The 19,622-nt window shown below is 47.5% G+C and overlaps 2 protein-coding genes across 2 annotated transcripts; both read right to left on the bottom strand.

Annotated features, from left to right (window-relative positions):
• Nucleotides 1-987: 987 nt before the first annotated feature.
• PtA15_10A557 (uncharacterized protein) lies at nucleotides 988-3,474 on the bottom strand (the record flags this gene model as incomplete). The annotated part of the gene is made up of 6 exons (XM_053160744.1): nucleotides 988-1,147; nucleotides 1,496-1,640; nucleotides 1,725-1,842; nucleotides 1,902-2,506; nucleotides 2,810-3,231; nucleotides 3,329-3,474. The coding sequence occupies 6 exons, from the start codon at nucleotides 3,472-3,474 to the stop codon at nucleotides 988-990; spliced, it is 1,596 nt and encodes a 531-aa protein (XP_053024688.1).
• Nucleotides 3,475-4,053: 579 nt separating this feature from the next.
• On the bottom strand, nucleotides 4,054-4,266 carry PtA15_10A556 (uncharacterized protein; the record flags this gene model as incomplete). Its single annotated transcript, XM_053160743.1, has 1 exon — nucleotides 4,054-4,266. The coding sequence occupies one exon, from the start codon at nucleotides 4,264-4,266 to the stop codon at nucleotides 4,054-4,056; it is 213 nt and encodes a 70-aa protein (XP_053024687.1).
• Between the last annotated feature and the right edge of the window lie 15,356 nt (nucleotides 4,267-19,622).

Genomic DNA, 19,622 nt, shown 5'->3' with positions numbered 1-19,622 from the left:
TGGCGCCAATTGCTTAAAGAGCCAAGTGCTCCAGGACATTTTGTACCTGTAGTTTTATTGTACGGCTAGGGGAGATGCTGCCAAAAATTTTTGGGGTGTGCCTTTTGGCCTGCTTAATGTTAAACCACTAATACATGTTTGTATTTATCACGTGCAACCCCGGGCCCCAGGGGTTCAAGAATTTTGGTGGAGACGGGGGCAAACTTTGGGTTGCATGTGATAAATTTGCCCGTTTATCAGGTATCACAGGTGCGTCCAAACAGGGCCTAAATGAAAGATAAACTATTCAAAAGTTGGTACCTGAATGTGTTGCCAGGCAAGGTCAACAAGTGATCTCCTTGATGTTTCCATCAGATTCAAAATTTTTGGCTATCTTTAGTACCATGATAGCAATATTACACTCTTGAATAGTGTAATATTGCTTTGACAGTGCTGAAGATGGTCCAATTACTTTGATCTGATGAGAATATCGAGGGGATCAGGTCTTGCCTGACAGAGAAACTAGGCATGACATTTCTAATAGTTTGTTTCTTATTTTGTGCAACACAACACCTACAGTGATGATGCATCCAAACGGGGCCTTATGCAAGCATAAATCAACTTTGAAAACACCATAAACGGCCATATGTATAGATTCACTTCCCAACCCACACAAACCAGCAATTAAACACACACACAACTACACATACACCACGACACAAGTAAAAAAGCTAGCGGCGCCCAGAAACCTTTCGCGCGGCCCCGAGTCTACTGTTGCCCACTCGCATTGGCCACACACACACACGCTTACAATGAACAATCAAGCCCCGGGAGCGGGGGACGAACGGGCTGGCTCACAGCCATAGAGAGAAAGAGAGAGAGAGAGGAGGAGATGGATGTGGCGACGAGAGAGGCAAAGATACGCAGGAAATTCAGGAGAACCAAAAAAAGAGGGAAGAAAAAAAGATTACACAAAAGAAGGGAGGGGGGGGGGGGGGGGGGAGATAATCAAGATTCAGTTCGGATGATCCCGAGTCCTTGGGAGGGCGAAGTGGAGCTATTAGTGGGGGCGAGTAAGGGGGATGGATGGAGGTGGTCGAGGTGGTGGAGGGAGATGTCGTCAGATTTCTCGGAGGGATGATGGGTGTGATTGAGGGCCTGTTGGGGGCTCTGATGATGATGATGATGGTGGTGGGAGTGGTCGAGGATGACCATGCCGATAGCCTCCTCCTGCTCCTGGTGCAGATGATGGTCGGGATGGAGGGGATTGGAGGGGGCGGGGGCAGGAGGAAGGTGGGAGGCGTTGGAGGGGAGCACGGGGCTCGTCCGCCGGGGCATTTCCTCGGAGAGCCGTTGGGTGACCAGGGAGAGTCTGGAGACCAGTTTGGGGGTGGACGATGTGGGTGCGGGTGGGGGATGGTCGGTGGAGGTGGAGGTGGAGGAGGAAGAGGGCGAGGGCGAGGCGAGGCCGGGCTGGTCGTCGAGCAGGAGCGAGTCCATCGTCGGCAGGTCCAACGAGACCGGCGCCGGGGGCGGCGGCCGGGTGCGTCTGGCCGGCGCGGGCTTGCGGACGACCGGATGCAGCCCGGGCTCGGCGGGCTGCTTCCCCCCCGCCGGCCCGCCCTGGCCACCTCCAGCCGAGGAGCTCGACGCTACGCGGGCTATGTCCGCCGCGGGCGGCCGGGGCGACGGCGGCGTCACATAGGCTATCGGCGTCGGCGGCGTCCGTCGGCCGCTCGGATCACTCGGCCCCGATGGCCCTTGGCTGCTCGAGGGCTGGGGCGAGCGGCGCGAACTGCTCGAGAGAGAGTGCGAGCGACTGTCGTATTTCATCGACTTGCAACGACCTGCCACAGAGATTGCCTGTCAGTGAGAGAGAGAGGGTCAGAGAGGAGAGAGGACCGACTTGAGTAGGAGCCCACTTCGGCCCAGCGTTGTTTACTTCGAGCACAAAGGGCCTCGATCACGCTCATCCCGCGATACTCGGGGGCGAGTCGCCAGCCATAGAAATCGCCGTCCTCGCTCGCCGCGCCGCCGAATCCGGCGCCGTCGTTGAAGTAGCCGAGCTCGCCGAGGCCGTCCTCGGTGTCCTCGCTATCCTCGTCGCTGTGGGCCCATCCCCGCTCGCCGTCCGAGTCCCGACGAGTCTTGAGCAGACGAGGGGAGCGCTTCTTGCCGATCAGCCGCGCAAACGAGCCGTCTTCGAGGTCGTCTGCAAACGAGGCCAGCCAGTTCGCCCATCCGTCCCGGCCCTCGCCCCGCCACAGGACCACCTTCTCGTCGATCTCCCGCCCAAAGGCAATCACTTGTCCGGCCTCCGGACGAGCGTTGCCCTGCCCCCCGCCGAGCCGTCGCTCGTCGCCGGACGAGGACGAGGGGGAGGGGTTCCGTGGGGTGGAGTAGGTCGAGTCCGGGGGTGGACTGAGGTCGATGCCGATGTAGTTCCCCACCCTGTCGCTTAGTAGGGGGATCCAGGCGGGATGGGAGTAGACTTCTCGGACCCAGCCAGATGGACAGCTGCTCATGCCTTGGTCGACGCGAGTGTTCTGTTGGTGGTGGTGGTCGTCCTGTTGCTGTTGCTGTTGCTGTTGCTGTTGATGTTGTTGATGATGATGATGTTGTTGTTGTTGTTGTTGTTGTTGTTGGTATTGGTAGGAGGCGAAGTCGGTGGCGGCAAAGGCGTCCCCGGGCATCAGCCCGCCATCGAACCTGCGCCAGAAGCCCCACTCCGCCTCGACCTCCTCGCAGCTCATGAGCCAGAGTCCCCAGACGATGCCGAGCGGGGCGGAGCCTGAGCAGCGGGCCGAGTTGAGCGTGAAGACGTCCTGGCCGTCGTGGGTGAGGAAGTGGTGGCGGATGACCGGGGGGAGGGCGAGATGGTAGGGCTGGAGGAGGGCGTCGAGTGCGTGGATGGCCTGTTCGGTGGCCGGGTAGGAGAGCGTGTCGGCGAGCTCGGGCAGCTGGTAGGGCTTCTCGACGAGGATCCGGGTGATGCGTTTCCAGAGCCGGTCGAGCGAGCCGTAGACGGGGGTGGGCGAGGAGGGGATGGGCTGGCCGCGGCCCATGCCGATCGGCGAGGCGAGCTTCTCGTTGAAGAAGGGCAGCTGGAGGTGCGAGTGGATGGGCGGGTAGGACTCGGAGAGGAAGAGCTCATCCGTCGTCGTTGCGGAGGAGGCCCAGTGGCTGTCGGCGGGGGTGATGGGCTCGCGGGAGGGCTGGGCGGAGTCTAGAGGGCTCTGGCGGGCTGGCGGTCTGGAGGGGCTGGGGTCAGTCTGCATTTATGTATTTGTCTGTTTATGCGGCTGATGTGGCTGGCGGAGCATGTATAAGCAGATACTGGCGTGCATACCTCGGCGAGGGGGGCCCGTAGCGCTGTTCATCCTCGAGCTCGGTCTGGCGCTTGATGGTTCTGGCCGGCTTGGCGGGCCGGGCGGGGAGCGAGGATGTCTGGAGGTTGATGAGCTGGGGAGGATGCTGGCTGGGCCTGGAGGGCATCGTCGGGCGAGGGAGTGGGAGTGGGAGGCGGCGGGAAGTGGAGGGCAGCCGGCGGGGGGACGCTGCCTGGTTAAGTTCACCCTCACATACACTAACACTAACTTACCCTAGCACAGCACAGCACCGCACAGCACCGCACAGCTGCCTGAAACATGTGCCAACTCCAAAGGGCCTCTAATTAACTCCAGGAAGTCACCAAACCCGGATGTGCATGGGAGCCACTCATAATTACTCATTCACTCTTATAAACCATCCATTGGGAAATCTACATATCATGTCGGCGGGGTCTGGGGCTATGAACCCGGCGGAAAGACTTTAGCCAAACTACACCGATGGAATTGCAGACTATGTATGTAATCATGCGCGTTGATGATGCGATAAGTCAAGAACAACAAAGATGAACTGGAAGAGGCCGTGGAGAGAGATGTGTCGAGCAAGCAGTAGATATCGGAACAGGCTATCCATAAAATCCTTCCCGGGTAAATATACCTGCAAGTCGCCGTTTTCAGATAATCAGTCAGCAAGGCCGCAGCGGGCTTATGTATTCACTTGACAGCATGGCAGAGAGAAGGCACCTTGTCATGAGCTCTTCTCAACGCCTAAGACAACATCGTCCCTTATTGTTGTGACATCCACACGAGCCACCAGGAAGTTGATCTGAGCATCTGGTCCTCTGGTCACGTCGCCGCCCTTTTCATCGTGCCCTGAAACTTGAGGGATAGGTGTTGGGGAGGTGACGGTAGCTTGCAAGAGGATCAATAATCCGAAAGGGATCGCGAGGAAGTTTTTCATTTGGAAGGATCTGACTGCGTAATAATTAAAGAGAAATAAATAAAAAAAATATGTGAGCCAAGGAAAGTTGGTCGTCCGAAGGACATATATAAAGAGTGAAACAAACCTCGTCGAATAAATTAGAGAACTTGGCCCGAGGAAACAAATATAAATATCTAAGGCAGCAGTTCAGATGATCGATCTCGTGGATTGTTGTGGGTTGAAGCGGATGGAAGGTTGGGAGCTGGGCATGGAGACTCGCCGAGTCACAGCAGCAAATTAGGGCTCAAAGACAGCACCACAGTCCGCCCCCATGCAGGTGCCCATGGCGTGAAGTTGGGTGAACAGTTTTGGATACAGTGGATACATATGCTCAGATTCACAAGTTTCTGAAAGCTTTTTCCATGCAGAAGCAGTACATAGATACATACCAAGTGTACAAAAAATAAATGCTTATCATAGCTTATCATATTGATCAAGAGTCGCCGTGTGGATGTTTTTGGCACGCGCCATGACCTTACCAAAATATAAATATGTACGCGTTTATTTTGTCGATGTACAGAGAGTCCGGAGGCATACATGCCCTGGTTGGTTTACATTCGACTGGGTAGAATTGTCTATCTCAGGATGTCATCTGAATTTAGATACTTGATCCACACGGAGAGTGCGAGAGAGCACCAGCAGCAACAAAAACTCAGAACTGATGTTGTAATTAACATCTTTGTGCTGACAATTGTGTTTCTCCATTTTCTTAGGCCTTGTATTGAATTTGAAGCCAAGTACAGGGCTTTGCAAGAGTATCAATGTTGGTTTTTTCAAAGCAATGGTCGATCATTCAAGCTGCATGAACAACTCAGGAAGTCAGTATCACAACTGGATGAGCATGAAACCCATGCCAGTTGCTTGAATGGGAAGACAATTTCACCGGAAATAATCTAATGTATGAATCACACTCATTTCCATTCACTCTCACAGTCACATACACTCTAGGCACTGGGAAACCTCTGATGTCCGGGTCTGGGGCTACGTGTCTGGCTGAAATGTCTTGAAAACTACGCCAATAAATTTATGGTAATTATGCGCGTGATAGGAGGTCCCTAGTTCAAGAACAACAAAGATTGATCGACATATGTCGCACAGAGAAACCTATGATCAGGCCAGCCATATAAGTCGTTCCCCGATAAATATATGACTGAGAAAGGTCAAGTGGGCGTTCCCAGATAGTCAGAAACACAGAAACGGTCTTAATGAAGTAGAAGATAATCGGTTACCTTATTATGACCTCTTCGCAGGACAGCAAGGTGGACCGGTACATGCACACGCTTCCTGGTGACATTCACAATCGACAGGGTCACGTTGAGCTTTGCCCTTGCCATCTATAATGCCTCCAGGATGGGGACCAGGTGTCGGGGAGCCAATGGTAGCTTGGAAGAGGATGAATAGTCCAGCAGAGATCACTAAAAAGTTTTTCATTTTAGAGTGTCTGTCTGTGTATTGAGTAAAAGCTGGGATACGGCGATGCAATTTGTGATCTCATCGTCAGGACAGAAGTCTTTGCACCGCGGCAATGATATCAAGTGGCGACAAACCTAAAGAGAAATCACACAACGTGAGTTGAGGAAAGTTGGCCAGAAGGGCAGAGAGTGAAACAAACCTAGTTCTTATAAGTTAATGAGAAAACTTGGTACGAGTGAAACAGTGCGAAGCAATACTGCGATTGAGCGATGGTTGGGAGAAATGGTCGTAGGTTTTGTAGGTTGGTATTTATTGCAGGTGGGGAGCTTTGCAGGGAGAGTCACCGAGTCAGCAACAAAGGGCTTCGAACTTCAGACAGCACAGCTGGCACTACAACCCGCCTCCATGCGGTCGCCCATCACGTCCTCAACTGTCATCATTTCTTTGCATGGGTGAATAGTTTTTGCTGCATGTACAAGAGAGATGGAGAATCGCCGAGTCAGCGATAAAGGGCCACAGTATGGAGGCGCTGGACCGACATGTCGGACAGCTTTTTGTTTTTTGCAGTGTCTTGAATTTTTTTGCATTGGCATTTTTTTTTATACAAATTGATTCTCCAAGATGGCCAGAAGCCATCGGATTATTGGTTTCCACTGTGCCACAACCACATATACAGACCAATATGTATATGAATATGTACATAAGGGCTATTGTGGCAACTCTACCTACTTTCTGCACCGCATGGGTACAAAAGCAATGCCTTTAACCATACACAAAGGCCATCTGAGGATGTCCTACGAGTCTTACAGCTTGCCGGATGTCCTTGCAGAGGTTAACGGCTTGTTGAGTAGACTTGGGTCCCTGCGGGACGGGGCCCGTCGACTCAGTTAAGTTAGAGTGATTTGCGGAGGCTCCCTTTGCGAGGGGTACTGCGCGTCAGCCAGGCTGCACCAGGCCCTCCGAAGAGAGTCTGGTGTAAGTTGGAAAATCACTTGACAACCATTTCTCTTCTTAGAGCATCCTTACCGGTCGAGCTATGTTGGCGCGAGTTTTGACTCGCAGCTGTTGCAAACTAACTTAGCGACAGCGATTCAGCCGTATCGGTTTGGCTTGCGCGGGGTGGAGCTGAGTGGTGGGCGCGGGAAATGGCAGTTAGCTTTGAGCTAACCGTCACTAAATGTAGTGACGGTTAGCTGAAATTCAAGCTTCTCACTAATTTAGCTTGGGCTTAGCTACACCCGGTGTGGTTGAGATTGGTGGCTAAACTAGCTAATTTCAAGCTAAACTAGTCACCGGTAAGGATGCTCTTATCCAGTCAATAATGATTTTTTTGCTGGAATAAAAGGAAGAGGTGGTCTCAATTCCTCAGCTTATATGCTCTGAAATGCTGTTCTGACTCTCCTGGGCACCTAACCAACCCCCAATCAAGTCAGAGAGGAGCATGATAGAGAGAGCACAAAAGGCAGCATGTAAACAGCTTGACCAACTCTTCAGGGCACCTAACCAACCCCCTGTTGAGTGATAAAGAAGTTGCCAAGAATGATGGGGGGGTTGGAGCGGGTTAAAACAGAAGAGGTATATATAGGAACCAGGCTGCTCTCCTGCCTGGTGAGGTACTTGTACTATTACAGGATTTATAACCAATCCTGACACTGACACGTGCTTGAGTACTGCTACCATTGTATACATACACTGATACAGACTGATACTGATCCCACATGTTTGGTGGATGCTTGAAGCGGAAGCAAGGAAAGATGGCTAGATTCAAAACATGAAACATGATTGACCAGAATTTCTGGTTCAGAGCCATTTTTGTCTAGGAGTGTCGGCTCAGGCACCATGTTTGGCTAGGAATGTCGGCTCAGAGCCATGGTGGCTGTTTTGTCACGCCAGGGGCGCCGTCAGACCAACACCAAAGTGGCCGGATTGTTGCTCTGAAAGCATAACAATGGCCGCTTTGTCGGTTCATTTGTCCATTTTGTCGTGGATTCACCGGCATTTCACAAAAAAAACATGAATTTGGCCGTTTTTGTTGGTCCAGCGCCTCCATACCACAGCTAGCACTGCAGGCCCCCTCCATGCAGTTGTCCACTGCTTCCATTCATTGGGTCAATAGTTATTGATCCCTGCATAACAGAAAGTGTATGGAAGTAAATGCTTATCACATTTTGTATTCAGGTAAGAGTCACCGCACAGATTTTTTTGGCACGCGCCACCCTTACAAAAACACAAAAAACATATGCCGACACATTGAGGGACCAATTATAAACAATTATTGAAATTTTATTCAAAAAAGATCAAAATTCATTTGAAACTTTTTCTATCTAACTTTTTCTTATGTACTTTTTCAAAAATAGCCCAAATGACCTCCTCGAGGTCATTTGGGACCAAAAATTTTCAAAAATTTGTTACCCAAACAGATTACAGGTGTACAGTGCATGTATTGGACACTGTACTGCACTAGTCCAACGGTACAACTCAGGCCCCGTTTGGCTGCCGGGATATACGTGATAAATGGGCTTATTTATCACGCGCGACCCCCAGGGGGTCAAAGTTTTTGGTGGAGACGGGGGGCCAACTTTGGGTCGTGCGTGATAAATTTGCACATTTATCACACATAACGCGGCAGCCAAACGGGGCCTCAGTTTTTACTTCAATAAGCAATACACAGCCGCATGCAGATTTTTTGGCAACAGTCACCAGCAGTCACCATTACCAACCGGCAACCATCCCCCTTGAGCCTTCTGAGTTTTCGTGCATAAAAATGAATCATAGGCGAGCAAAGCTGGGGATTCCGAGTCCCAAAAGCAATGTATCATCAGAGCTGAGTGCATAGATGATCTCTGATCTGGTCACGTCAAGTCCACATGGATGGAATGAAGTCCCCAGGTGCCCGAGCTTCATCTGCCACATGCCTGAGGTTACAAGGGATCCTCTGGCCATACATTTGCTTGAGTGCTGTCCGATCATCCCAGTCCTGAAGGTAAAGGGCACCCCGGCGATTGAGCAGGTTTTGTAGTATCATACACACAAATGTGTTGTCCTGCGCGTGTATTGGCCGTGCAGCCTGAGCAGTCAGGAGGATCCGGAAGCGGTTCTCCAACTGGGGGGGGATGACACCACAACAGGCGGTCTTGTCTCAGGATTTGGATTTCTGCCTCTGTGGGCTCCAGGTTTATGATTGTACAATTTTATCCAGACTTTTTTGAAACTCAATTGGGCCTGTATTGGCAACATAAATTTAACAGATTTTGGTTTCAAACCAGTTTTGAAAATATTACAATAAAATTTCAATAATTGTTTATAATTGGTCCCTGAATTTCCATACCGAGAGCAATCAATCAGAAAGCAGCAACACAAATAGTAATTCTTGGTGTGGAGACAAGGCTTGGGAAACACTGGTGGTGGCTCCAGACAAATTTTGATGGTATGTACATAACTCAGATGAACTAGGGAAATTGTGGCTGCGCCACGGCAAATAAGCTAAGAAAAATCAAACATGAAACTTGAACCTCCCATAATTAAAAAACAAATGTAAATATATTTTCTTGAGATAAAGCGATTGAGCCCAAGCAATGGTAAAAATATAAGCTGCATGGAAGTAGATCAGAGGAGCAAATGAAAACGGCAGAAATATAAAGATAAAAATCAAGACCAACTATACTGTACTACACAACATAATTAACAGCAGATATACAGATTTCTAACAAAAAAATAGATAGAAAACCTCTGAATCATCCAAGTTTATTGAATCCACACAATCATGGAGCTCAAGATCATGGTTTTGGCCTAACTTTTTCTCAAAAGACTGTTGAATTTACTGTTGAACAGGTAGTTTTAGTTAGTTTTGTCGTGTAGTGATACTCCCACTTCCTCCGTAGCACAGTTCCGTTGTAACCTAAGTTGTCTAGTTAAATAGCACTCTTGTTTCTCAATTGTGTCTCTTCTTTAACTACTCAACTCATAGTTCCTCAAACTCACCGTGCTTGTCTGACACTCCTATCTAGGTCCGTTTCTCTCTTCTCACTGTCTCATAGTCTCTCCTCTCTTACATGCTTGTCTTTAGGTTTGTCGTGTGTCCTTAGTCCGCCGCTTGTGTTGCTTGTGTCCTAACGTACACACTCCCCTCAAAGGTGTGCATAAGTAATCAACTACTCAACTCATAGTTCCTCAAACTCACCGTGCTTGTCTGACACTCCTATCTAGGTTTGTTGTGTGTCCTTAGTCCGCCGCTCGTGTCGCTTGTGTCCTAACGTACACACTCCCCTCAAAGACTTTCAGTCTTATATTTACTCCCCAAACACTCCGGAGAGCACCTTGGAATCACCCTCCAGCCCGTGCCGCAGCAACACGCAAAAAAGGGTGGGTCAAAATGAATTTCAAGGAGGGCCTAATCAAGTGATTAGGGAAGCTCCAGGGAGGGGGTAGGACGAAACCGGATCCCCTGGGGGGAAACACACCTCCTCCTCCCTCCTTAAATAGACATTGGGTCGCCATACCTGTTTGTCACCCGCGGCCACCGCCACCGCCCACGCCTCGCTGTTGATAACAACGGGCTCCCACGCGACCTATCCGGATCAAACTCGTCCGTCTTTGGACCCTTCCCCTTGCCTTGTTGGTTCACAAAAACACCACGGCAATAGTACCACCAAGCAGTATTAGAGATGTCATCAGGTACCTCTTTGCGGGTACCTTGTGTCCGTGGGTGGGTTCCTGTTGGCGGCTAGCAGGTACCTGCCGGCGGTTGCGGGTGTCTGGCCTGATGAGCTGCTACCCCAATACCCGTCTACCTCGCCAAGTGGAATCCCTCATGGCGAGCGGTTTACAAACAACCCCTTGCCAAGAGGGATTCCACTCCGTGAGCTGGTATACATATACCAACTCGCCAAGATGGATCCTTCTTGGCGAGTGGGTATACTACACATCTAACTTAACACAAGTCCCCCCTGGTGGGAGGCTCGCTGTGGCTGGCCACGAAGCGGCCCCTCCCGCAGGGAGGGACTTGCGCGTAATGTCAAAATTTTGGCTGGGAAAGACATCACAAATGGCTGGAGGAAAAATATTAAGCCTCAGTTAGCCTCCCCCTCAGGTCCTGTGGACCTGCCCCAGAGCCAAAAGATACTTCTGGACCTCAGCTTTCATTTGGCACAGGTCTCATCTCCTCAATCCAAACCATTTGCACTGTACTAATGGTTTAAAAATAAAAAAACATGAAGAAATGTAAACTAAGGATGCGCAACCATCATGCCTGGTGGATCCTGGATCCGCAAACCCGCAGATCCTACACATGTAGTGTTGCATTTTGTTGCATATAGGAAACCCAATTGTGCATATTATCAGAAAATCCAAAAATGGATCTTCAGAGCAATGTAATATCCTTCAGGGTTCCTTTGACCTTCAAAACGGATTCCTTCAATCAGTTTTGGAGCTTTTTGCTCAAAATTTTGGGTGAGGGTGCGCATCAGCACTGCCAATGAAACTGTCTATTCAGTTTTTTTTGTACATATTTTTCTGTTTTTTAAATAATTATTTAGTGGTTTTGGGGTTGAATATCCTTCCTTTCCCTGCCAGACTTCAGACATTAGGCGTAAGCCTCTCCTACGGAGAGCCCTCCGGGCGGGGTCCCCCGGACCCTCCGTTCGAGAGGCTTAGTTAAGCTAGACTACACATACACCAGCTCGTTGCCAAGAGGGATTCCTCTTGACGGGCTGGTATGATACTCCAGCTCGCCAAGAGGGCTTCATCTCGGCGAGCTGGTATACATATACCAACTCGCCAAGATAGATTGCTCTTGGCGAGTGGTTACACACACACCAGCTTGTCAGATTCCTCTCGACGGGCTGGTATGTATAATGTACACCAGCTTGCCAAGATGACTTCCTCCCGGCGGGCTGGTATGCGGACACCAGCTTGCCAAGACTTCCTCTTGACTGGCTGGTATACATGCACCAGCTCGCCGTGAGGGCTTCCTCTCGGCTGGCTGGTATACATACACCAGCTCGCCGAGAGGGCTTCACGCCAGCTCGTCGAGAGGGCTCCCTCTCGGCTGGCTGTTATACATATACCAGCTCGCCGAGAGGGCTTCCTCTCGGCGGGCTGGAACACGTACACCAGCTCGCCGAGAGGGCTTCCTCTCGGCGGGCTGGAACACGTACACCAGCTCGCCGAGAGGGCTTCCTCTCGGCGGGGTGGTATACATACACTAACTGGCCGAGAAGGCTTCCTTGCTTACTTAGCCGCAAAAAATCTCCACACCCGCAGGTACCCGGGTACCTGCTTCCTGTTGTAACCCAGTGAGGTTACAGTGAGTTTCTCTCCTAGACCCCTTTTGTGCTTAGATAATTGCATGTACATGAATAGTCTTCCTTTTTATATACATGAAATTATCCATCCTACCATGAACCACATTCTGGGTTCCTTTACTTCCTGCTCCTCAGAGGGGTGCAGGTGCTGAGAATGAGTGGTTTTTTTGGGGAGGTACCCACACCTGTGGCGGGTACCCGGGTATCAAGTGACATCTTCATGCGGTATACCCAACGTAATGAGTTCATTTGTGTGCAACTGAAATTGACAACACTTTTTTTTTTGATATTTAGCTCGGTGCCAGCACTTATCCTTGCAATTAGGACTACAAATGCTTGGGGTATATTGCTGATTGCAAAAGTGTTTTCTTAATGATTGATTTCAGTCTAGCACGTTCCACCCCTTGATATGACAGCTTTTTTTGTTAAATTTTGATGTTTGACAATCTAGATGGCCCATATCTCAGGACTGATAGGCAAACCAGTGGAAACCAACCCCGTTGAGGAGTATGATGTGGTGATAAAGACAAACACAAAATGTCACAATGACCACGGTCAAGAATGATATGTTTCTGAAAGGATAAAAATGAAACAATCAAGGATTGAATCTAGAAGGCGGTGTTTGGGGGCTGCCAGGGCGGGCCAAAAAATCACAAAATTACGGCCATAGCAGTGGCTAAGCCAAGCTTTGTAGATTAAGCGCAAGCGGTGATCACGAACTGCAAGGCTCTTCTGGAAGAATTGTCAAGCTTGGGCATAACTGGAAGCAAGGTCAAGAAGATCTGTGATCTATGTTGAGCCCACCCCCTTTTTCAAAAAGGATCCTTCACTTTTTGCCTGAAGAGACTCTCACTCTTGAGGTGATTCCTTTTTTCCAAGACTTGTTTACTATTAACAATTCCATTTCTGGTGACAACAAGCCCATGTACCAGGATAATTCCAGCTATGAAGGTACCTCAGCAATCAACACATGTCTTAGTAGATGGGCAAGAAGGCCAACTTCATGCATTGCGTTGTCCAGAAGCTAGATTTTTGATGCTTTTTGAGCAACCTTTTCTTGTCATCATCTCACTCCCCAAAGCCTTCAGGCCAAAAGCAGTCAAGTACTTCATCAACCATTCCGAGACAAGGCTGGTTGTCAACGCCTGCCACATCATTCATGAGCTGCACTACGCACATGTGACCTTGTCCATTAAGGTCATCATCTCCGCCAAAAGCACAGGAACTCCAGCCTGTTGAGCCCAAAACTGTCTTTGCTGGGGACCAGCCCTGGCGCCTGAAGTGATTGGACTAACAGCTTGGCATCAGCATCCAAGAAATTGAAGCAAGGATTTTGGACGCATCACTTTCTTTGGGACAAAAAGTTACACATGTGTACTGAAATCAACACCCTTTCACCAAAGCTTGAAGTTGTTCCCATCCTACAGCTCACATTCCTTCAAGTCCAGCCTCACTGAATTCATTTGGCTGCACCTCTGAGACACTTGGGATGCTCAAAGGGTTTGCATGACTTAATCAAACCATTGCTCTTGTGTGGTTGGGCAACTGACCTGGCTCAGGTTGGACAAAAGGGCACAACATTGTGTTCTTCTCTAAACTCAGTGGCTACTGTGTCTCAGCCAACAAACCTATATATTTGATTACAGCTTAGCTATGTTTTGAACTGCACTGATCCTCTGGTTAGTAAATTCTGCCTTTCTTTTCCCCCTCCCCCCCACTTCCCCCACATTATGTTATTTGTGACTCCTTTGACCTGCCAATTTTAGTTTATTTTTTCTGATGCTGGAGATTAGTTTTTTTTTTTTTTTTGCTGCAATGTCATGCATCCTGAGGGAAGAAGAAAAATCAAAATGAGGCCTGTCCTGATTGGGTGTTATTTTTCTTTATTTGAGTTTTCTCAGATGTGTCAAACTGTGGTGAATGTTGAATGAGTCCCCTTGAATCTTTTGAACTGACTTACTTGTGATCCATACTTCAAATAAGAAGAAAGCAAAGTTTGATTTTCTCAAACTTATGGGTCTTTGTCAAGTTCCCCCAGGCTGTTCTGCAAAATCATGAAATGGTTTTACAATTCCCTATATAGTGTTTAGGGTGGTGCCAAAGCTTTTCCACCAGACCTCTGGCTATAAAAAATTAATAGGAACCTGTACATACCTGGTAAAATTGCTTTGTTGAAAGGTTTTCCTCCACTGAAAAGTGGCAGAAATACTATGGAAAAATATTCAAGTTTGAATTTGAGCTTGGTGGCCTCTTGCTTTGATGGGGTTTGCAGCGGCAAAGCCGCCTTGACCTCTAGTTGTCTTCTAAATATGACCTGAGCAGGGGTAAATTGAGAACTTTTGCTCTTCATCAGTAACAATTCCCACACACATTTCCAACACCAAGGTTAATCTGGAAAGAGCAATGTAAAATTGCCTGTGGGCAAATATTGGCCTTGGTAGGAATACTCCCACAGTTGAAAGCAAGTTTCACTGGCTATTATTAATTGAAATTGCAAATGCAGCAACTATTGGGAACTGAAATTGAGAAAAGGCAGAACCAAATTCAATTCTTGGCTTGTGTATTAGCTTAACTTGGGGTAAGCATTCAAATTGGACCTGACGGGATCAGACCTTTGAGTACTCTTGGTTGAATGTCTTGGATTAGCATCTTGGTTCCATTGGCAAGGCCATTGGCTAAACACAGATTCTGGATGAGTACCACCCAACTGTTGACAAGCATTCAAATAAATAATCTTGTGCAACAAAACCTTGGCTTTAAAATGGGACCTCATTCCCATTGAAAATCATTTCTGGAAAGGAATGGTTCTGGAGATGAGATAAAATGGTTTCAAGCATGTTATTGTCAAGGGGTGTACATTTCAAAAACCTAGGTCACAGGTATGGTAAATAGGGATATGAAAAATGTAACTTTTACAGGCAAGACAGTTTCATGGCTGTGTACTAATATTGGGTGCAATTTGTGAGAATTTATCAGTATTTGTCTGGTCAAATCCACATTAGTTCTGAATGCCAGGCAAATGAGGTTGGGTGTGGCTAATAAGCTCTGGCTATGAGACAGAGTCAGATCGGGTCTCTGGGCCAAGGAGTAAAGCTGGCTTACTTCAAGAGAGATAATGTTCTTGGCTACTTCACTGACACCAACCACACCCAAAACATAGACTTGGCTGTTGATTTGCAATTTTTAGACATTACTTTTACATTTTGGGATTTTGATAATTAAGGAGAAAAAATTTGTTTTCCTGATTCCTCACAGTAGAGTTGGTGTCAATGAGACTATCCTATAGAAAACTGGGTAAAGAGACTGGCGGTAAGATTGGAGTGTCAAGAGCCATGTATTGAGTCAAGATTTGAAGTGTCCCAACATGCGGAGAACTTCTTTCTCAATAAGAAAGGGGGTAACAGTAGGAAATGAACCATGGTGTTGAGGCGAGCTGATGGGTTTGGATTTTTGTGGCACAAACAAGTCTGACTGTTTAGAGTTAGGGTTGGTGGAGTGTGTCAAGTGGAATTCCATATTTAGAGAGGGAATTGGGATGTGAACTTGTGAATTCCATAGTTAGAGAGGGAATTGGGATGTGAAATTGTGGTTTGGCAAAGTAGACATAGTACTTATGGTGTTCAAAGTTGGTTTGCATAATTTTATGCATGCATAAATCATGAAATCATTTTTGCCGGGGATATGACTGTCTGATTATGTAATACAAAATTTCCTCACCAAAATGTTTTTATGATTTTATGATTTATACATGCATAAAATTATGCAAACCAACTTTGAACACCATAACTATGGTTGTGCAATGTGATATTTCATTATGTGTCTGGCTTGGAGATGATGTAACATGCAAAGAGCAAACCTGGAAATGGGCAAGATGGAGATTGGGTCATGAAGATGTCTGGAAAAGGGCAAAATCCAGGTTGTTTTTTGATTCAATCAATGTTTGATTTGTGACATCTGATTTCTTAGCAGGCAACATGGCACTGTGGTGCTCAAATGAAAGGCTTCATTAATCAGTGTCTTTAAGTGTTATGAAAACATGTGGTAGCTAAAAGCAAACTGCATTGACCACAGGCATGTTCTTGAGGACTCCAAAAAACTCTCTTCTGTCAGCCAAAACACCATGTACTATGTCATTGGGTACTGTTGCCAAGGTTGTACTATGAATTTGGGTACTTTTGCCAAGGTCTGATGATTTGCAAATTGGACATTGGGTTTCTCACTACCTCAATTGTGCTGTAGTAAAGAAATTTTACTCAGTGCCACTGAGGATCATGATCTCTGATATCATAATGGTATTGGACAAACAATTACAATGTTATTACTTGAAGACAAACATTCTTATTAATAGTAATTTGTTGGTTAAGGGGGATGTAGCCTGATGATTGAATTCATGATGAAGTCGGGCCAATTTCATTTCTTGGACTGATCCTTTGCCAACTCTTGTATTTTTGTTCATTTATCTATTTAATTTATTCTATTTTTTCTTTTTTCTATTTTCTCACTTCTCTCTGATTAGCTATACTGTTACCACGTGCTCTCCTGATTTTATCAATATCTCTAAGGCAAATATTCTTGTTCTCTATTCTACTTTACTCAGATGCTTGAATATTCATGGTGTGCAATGCTCAAGGCAAAATTAAACTAGAAAAAAAAATCAATGTGAACGCCCTCCTCCATACCCAGGGCCATGTGGTGAGGTTATGGATTTTTTCCAAGTTCTAGTGAAAATTTCATTGCCCTGGACACTGTAGATGTCAGCAGCATCAAGAATCAGGTGACATGTTAGGGCATGGCGTACGTGAATAAAGAAGCCGGTGGGGACTTTTCGTACCGGCTGGTATGTCAATGGGCTCCTTGGGCTTGGAATTCCGAGTAGGCCGGAGCGTAGGGTTGAAATTCTTGAGTTGCCCTGGGTGAAAATTGTCTGGCAGGAACACCAAGCATGAGAGTCCCAATCTTGTCATGTTGGAAAGGAGCTATAAACTTTTATCTTGTAGGTTTTTTCTCAGGCTGACATAAGGGAAACATCTGAGAATTGACTTTATATAGGTGTTGGGGTGATTTCCAGAGTCGCCTCTGGGCTCTGCATCATCTGATGTCCGCTGCGCGTGTCAAGAAACAATTGAGCATTGGGAAAGGTTTCTCCGAGGCACAGGATTAGGATCTCATCTAAACCTCACAGTGTTAAATATTGTAGATGCTTTGCATCAACTACACACGCAGCCCTGAGATGAGAGGGCCATTCGTGGACCAGGTATGCCCCCGAATATGATGAGGCGAACTTGGGGAGACGTTACTGAAATGTGTTTGTTACATCACAAGATGGGTAGTGTACCAGGGGTATATGTAGATGTGCAAGGCATACCTCCGTAAATATAAATACATACTCTTTCTGGTAGGCGATGGAGATGTTGGTTTCAGTGAAGCCGGGTGTGTGACACGCACTACTGTGCAGGGTGTGGATTGGCCGGAAATGGCTATTAGGTTTTTTCTAGTTAACATTTTTTCCCAAGCCATCTCAACATGGAAAGCACGGCTTTGGATATATTGGTGGCAAGACACTCATGGCCATACAACCGGGATAAGAAATCCAATTTCAGCTACCGGAATTAGGCCAGGTACTATCTGTTTTATGGTTAATATTGTTTGCAGCGGTCGCTTAATGCTACAGCCTACAGGCGCAAGTCTCATTCAGTGGGCTAGTGCGGAGGAAAAGGTGTCATCACGAGCCATCGCAGGATCACAACAATAGCCATAATAGGAACAGAGACTGGTGACCATGGAGCTTGGATATGATTCCATTCTAATTACTGGAATAGGGCTTGGTGTGGCCCGTTTAAGGCTCATAATTTGGGCTACACTGCAACAATTAAATTCTCGGAACGGCAGTTCCAACAAGTTCCAGACCGGCATGTCCAAGCAGTTTTTGGACATGGCTTTCTGACAAGAGGTTGGACTTCCCTTTCCGAGCAGAGCTCGCCTGGTGACTGCTCGGACAAGCCTCTTTGACATCTTGTTGAAAGGCCATGTGCGAGAACTGCTCGGACACACCGGTCCAAGGACTCGTCGGACTGGCCGATCCGAGCAGATAATTCAGGTAGTGCTAGCAAAATGGTCCTTGAGATCATACAACCGGAATATAAATCAATTTTCATTTACTGGAATTGTACTCAGTGCAACCGGTTTAGGTCACATGAGTGTGCGGCAGAATTGCAGTGCAGGGTTGAGTGGAGGAAGAGCGGTCAGGTGAGGTAATTTGAGCACGCAGAATAGGGAACATGGAACAATAACGCAGCCAACGCAATTTTGGGCAAATTTATTTGTCCGACTTAGGTATTGGAACAATCTTCAGTTGTTGCATGACTGAGAGGCGGGCAGTATCGAGAAAATAGTCCGGTTTTGGGAGTGGAGGATGTCTTTGTTGCCAGGCAGAAGGAGAAGCGAGGAACAGAACAAAAAGCAATTGGCCGTGAGGATTTGGGTATAAATAGAGGCACTCCTGAGCCAATTTGTTTATTTCCGATGAGGTTCCAGAGCTTGAGGCTCACATTGGTACCTCAACCTTGGGATAAGCAAAATGCTGCAGAAATTTTCTAAGAATTTTGTGGAATCTCTGTTGGAGATGATGCTCAACTGACGCTAGCGGAGAAGACTGGAGTCTACTCCGCAGTCGAGAGCCGCAGCCGAGTGAGACTGTGACCCCTTTCCATGAATATGCATCAGAATGATTGCGTTTTTCCATCCTCCCAATTTTCCTTTGTATCTGTAATTGATATGTGTCACTCCTCCCAATCTTAAGGTCTGATGACGTGGAAGCCAAACCTCAGGGCTTTGCAAGAGGATCATGATCCAATTTTGCAGAGCAATCCCCGATAATTCAAGCTACATTGATTTGTGAGAAGACCTCAAGACGTTTGAGTCACAACTGAATGAGCAAAGAACCCAAGGTCTGTTGCTCCAATTAAAATACAATCTCACCGGACATGATCTATCCTATGAATGACAATTATTTTCATTCACTCTTAGACACACAAATACTCTAGGTACGGTGAAATCTCTGATGCTTGAGTCCGGAGCTGCGTATATGGTCGAAATGGTTTGCACCAATAAATTTATAAATCATGCGCGTTGATGATGTAAGGTCTCTAATTCATGAAAAACAACGACAAATCAAAGGATGCCATTGAGCCGAGAGAGACTTGTTGAGCAAGCATCATGAGAATATTCAGTCTAGCCATTATACCGCTTCAGGGTATGCCTGAGAAAGGTCAATTCGACGTTTCTAGATAGATATGTATGTAGTCAGCAACACAGCAGAGGTCTCGAAAATGACACAGAGAAGACCTTTGGTTACCTTTTTATGAGCTCCCCTCAAAGTTGATCATAACAATTTCCCTGAGCGTCGCGACAATCTCAATTGTAAGGACGGTGGTGTTCGGGAATGACATTGTACTGATTGCGAGGGCCATGTCCAGGATTATGATTGTGATTAGGAGGTGAACCGTGGGATGGTCCTGGGTGGCCAGGTATACCGTCCCCCAAAGCTTGGGCAACAGGTGCTGGGGAGCCAATGGTAGCTTGCAAGAGGATCGATAATCCAACAGGAATCACTAAGAAGTA

This window comes from Puccinia triticina, chromosome 10A (assembly GCF_026914185.1).
Source record: "Puccinia triticina chromosome 10A, complete sequence".
Taxonomy (NCBI): Eukaryota; Fungi; Basidiomycota; class Pucciniomycetes; order Pucciniales; family Pucciniaceae; genus Puccinia; species Puccinia triticina.
The sequence above is the reverse complement of the archived record's forward strand: the minus strand, read 5'-3'. Positions and strand labels throughout refer to the sequence as shown.